This window comes from Micromys minutus, assembly GCF_963924665.1.
Source record: "Micromys minutus genome assembly, chromosome: 13".
NCBI lineage: Eukaryota > Metazoa > Chordata > Mammalia > Rodentia > Muridae > Micromys > Micromys minutus.
Window position 1 is genome coordinate 46,645,023 of NC_137982.1, and position 3,312 is coordinate 46,648,334.

At 53.8% G+C, this 3,312-nt stretch overlaps 1 protein-coding gene across 3 annotated transcripts; it reads left to right on the forward strand.

Annotated features, from left to right (window-relative positions):
- Nucleotides 1–221: 221 nt before the first annotated feature.
- On the forward strand, nt 222–3,037 carry HOXD8 (homeobox D8). 3 transcript variants are annotated; one of them, XM_080928178.1, is made up of 3 exons: nt 222–1,260; nt 1,658–1,800; nt 2,886–3,037. In XM_080928178.1, the coding sequence occupies exons 1-3, from the start codon at nt 672–674 to the stop codon at nt 2,985–2,987; spliced, it is 834 nt and encodes a 277-aa protein (XP_080784304.1). In that variant the 5' UTR covers nt 222–671; the 3' UTR covers nt 2,988–3,037. The 3 variants fall into 3 exon arrangements, with proteins under 3 accessions (XP_080784304.1, XP_080784302.1, XP_080784303.1); XM_080928176.1 differs by having other exon boundaries at nt 1,658–3,037; XM_080928177.1 differs by having other exon boundaries at nt 1,661–3,037.
- Nucleotides 3,038–3,312: the final 275 nt, after the last annotated feature.

The window sequence follows — 3,312 nt, forward strand, 5'->3', positions numbered from 1 at the left end:
CGGAGGCATCCCGGGGCCGCCGTGCGGCGTCCCGTCCGGCGCTGAGGCCGCTTCGCCGCCGCCGGGATCCCTCCGCGCGGTTATCTCGGCCCCCCATCTCGCTCCCTCTCCTCGCAGTGGCGGGGTGCGAAAATGCCTCGCCGGCGCGCACCGGGGCGGCAGCCACGGCGGCTGCGGCGACAGCGCTGGGAGGGGGCGGCGGGGGGAGGGCTGAGGTGAGAGGTGGCACCGGGCAGAGGGTGTGTGGCGTGGCTCTTTTTTTTTTTTTTTTTTTTCCTTTTTCGTGTCCCTGCAGAGCGGGGACTCGGGAACCCCAGCCGGAGCGTCTCCCCCGCGTGGGCCGCGCGCGCACTCTTTTCCTCGTCCCGGTGAGGAGCCTGGAGGCCGCGGGGCAGGCTCGCCCGGGGCGTCGGCGCTTCCCTCGCGGCCCAGCAGGCGCGCTCCGGGAGAGGCCGGCAGGGCGGAGGCGCGAGGCCCAGACGGAGGCGCGAGAGCCCGGCATGAGCGGCCGGCGGCCGGACGGCCGGGCCTGAGCAGGGGGGGGGGAAGAGGCGCGCTCCGGGCGACGAGGCCCGGCGGCCCCCGCGGCTCGGGCGAGCCGTCCCAGAGGCCCCCGCGGCGGCGCGGCCGAGCTGAGGCGCGCCCCTCACCCGCCCGCGGCCGCCGGCCCGATGAGCTCGTACTTCGTGAACCCGCTGTACTCCAAGTACAAGGCGGCGGCCGTGGCGGCGGCGGCGGCGGCGGCGGCGGCCGCGGCGGGCGAGGCCATCAGTCCCACTTACTACGACTGTCATTTCGCGCCCGAGGTCAGCGGCCGCCACGCCGCCGCCCTGCAGCTCTATGGCAACAGCGCCGCCGGCTTCCCGCACGCGCCCCCGCAGGCGCACGCGCACCCGCACCCGTCGCCGCCGCCCGGGTGCGGCGGAGGGGGCGGCCCGGGCCCCGGCCCCGGCCAGGACTACTTCCACGCCGGCGCGGGCAGCCCCGTCGCTGCCTACCAGGCCGCCCCACCTCCTCCTCCGCACCCTCCGCCTCCGCCGCCGCCTCCCCCCTGCGGCGGGATTGCCTGTCACGGGGAGCCCGCGAAGTTTTACGGATACGATAACTTACAGAGACAGCCGATTTTTACGACCCAGCAAGAGGCCGAGCTGGTACAATATCCTGACTGTAAATCGTCCAGTGGTAATATTGGCGAGGACCCAGACCACTTAAATCAGAGCTCGTCTCCTTCTCAAATGTTTCCCTGGATGAGACCACAAGGTTGGGATGCACTTTTTTTTTTTTTTTGAAAGGAGGGGAGAAAGGGAGAAATCTGCTTTCATCTCACGTTCTAGCTTTAAAACTCCCCTGTCCTTTCCCTCTCCCCCTCCTTTTCCTTCTGGTGTAGCCACTGCGGCTCATGTACATAAACTAATACAGACTTTTTAAAAGTATGTAAAAGCAGGGACAGAATAATTGTGAAGACCCTGTCTCTGCCTCTCTTCCCTGCTCACCCTATATCCGTGTCAGAATTAAAGACCACTGTGTATTTCACCTCTTAAGCCTGTTCAGAAAACTCCAGCAGAGAATCAACCATTTTTTTTTAAAAAAAAAAAGTTGATTTTCCTTCCTTTTTTTTGTTTTTTGTTTTTTTGTTTTTTGTTTTTTTTTAAATCAGCAGCTCCTGGTAGACGGAGAGGAAGACAAACCTACAGTCGCTTCCAAACCCTAGAGTTGGAAAAGGAATTCCTTTTTAACCCTTATCTGACCCGGAAGAGGAGAATCGAGGTCTCCCATACTCTGGCCCTCACGGAGAGACAGGTAAAAATCTGGTTCCAGAACAGGAGAATGAAATGGAAAAAGGAAAACAACAAAGACAAGTTTCCCGCGTCCCGGCCGGAGGCAAAGGATGGAGACCCCAAAAAGGAAGTCTCGGGGCTGGAGGAAGACCGAGCTGAAGGCCCCACAAATTAAAGTCTACCTTTACCACAGACTATTAAGACTAGCGATCAGTATAAGTATACTGGTGAATACCACCGTTTCTCCCCTCTTCTTTTTTGGAAAGGACTTTTCCCCTGTGTTTCAGGCTACCTTAATGTCGCTGCTCTTGAGGTTTCTGCGCTTTGAAAGGGATTTGGGTGTTTTTTAAGGAAAATAGTTTGTAGTGTCCCATAGAAGCAGCCCTTGAGCTGTCCTAGAGAGGGTAATTTGATACCGACCGACCTTGTAGCTATATTTTTATAATAGTAGTTTTTAACGTCTGAGCTGGTGATTTGCCTCAACAACATAAACTTCCTAATAATCAGCACTAGATGATTGAATATAAAATGCTTTATTAATCAAACAAGTGCACTTGAACAATTTAAATCTTTATGGTGAGTAAATTAAAAGAAGTTTTATTAATAATGTTTTTAAAATTATGCCTGCAGAATATTTACTTTATTATTTGATTAAATGTATTATTTATATTTTTCTTTCTGCTTTTGTAACGATGGTTCAGGTGTCTTCTGGTTTACTTCCAGAAGGTTGCTTTGAGCATTTTGTAAATGTTTGTCAGGGAAGAGTCTGGGCCAAATATTGGAAAAGCACATTAGCTGAAGAGTGCAATGATTTGTCCAGAGTGCTGTGCTTGTGACAGGCGCTTCAGGAGGATTCAAACTCAGCGTTCAGTTGTGTTCCTATGGTCCATCAAATTATGGCCAGCGAATAATCTAGAGAATTAATACTTGAAAACTAATTGCAACATTTTCACTAACTATTCATCCTGGCAAGTGGCCTTGCTTTCATTTTGAACCCCGCTTGTGATCACCTGGGATCTCTGGGTCTCTGTGCTGTGTTTCTGTTTTTTTCAAGTAGGTGCCATATTTATTGTGTTCTCCTTGTGCCGCTCCTTGCTCATTTTTAAGCCAGCTCGCTGTGTTCATCTCAGATGTCGGTTGGTACGTCCATCCTCTGCGGTTCTTCGGGAAACCATGGCCTCGCCTGTGTGCAATGAGCCCTTCGTGTAAACAACCGCTCCAGAGCACAGCTCTAATAAAGAGATGCGCCTCCACCAAGAGCAGAGCTGGTATCTTTGAGCGCTCGCCGCGAAAACCATCACAAACAATGACCAGGGCTCTCATGAGCACAGTGACTCAGTCAAGCCTTCGATAAAGGGGTGTTCTCAAATTGTTTGATGATTGTGATGGTGGTGTGGGAGCCTCCTAGCACCGGCTAACTGTCCACACTTCTTTCATTAAATAGTTCTGTCATGATACTGCGACAGCTTTGAACTTCAAAAGGATTCAAATTAAGTCATAGGCCTGATGACCCAGAGCCCAGGTTGCACCACAG

Bases quoted from the DNA above. Each gene is read 5' to 3' on its own strand.
- HOXD8 (XM_080928176.1), top strand. From the start codon at position 672: ATGAGCTCGTACTTCGTGAACCCGCTGTACTCCAAGTACAAGGCGGCG. The intron at 1,261-1,657 runs GTTGGGATGCAC...TTTTTAAATCAG, and splicing joins TCCCTGGATGAGACCACAAG to CAGCTCCTGGTAGACGGAGA.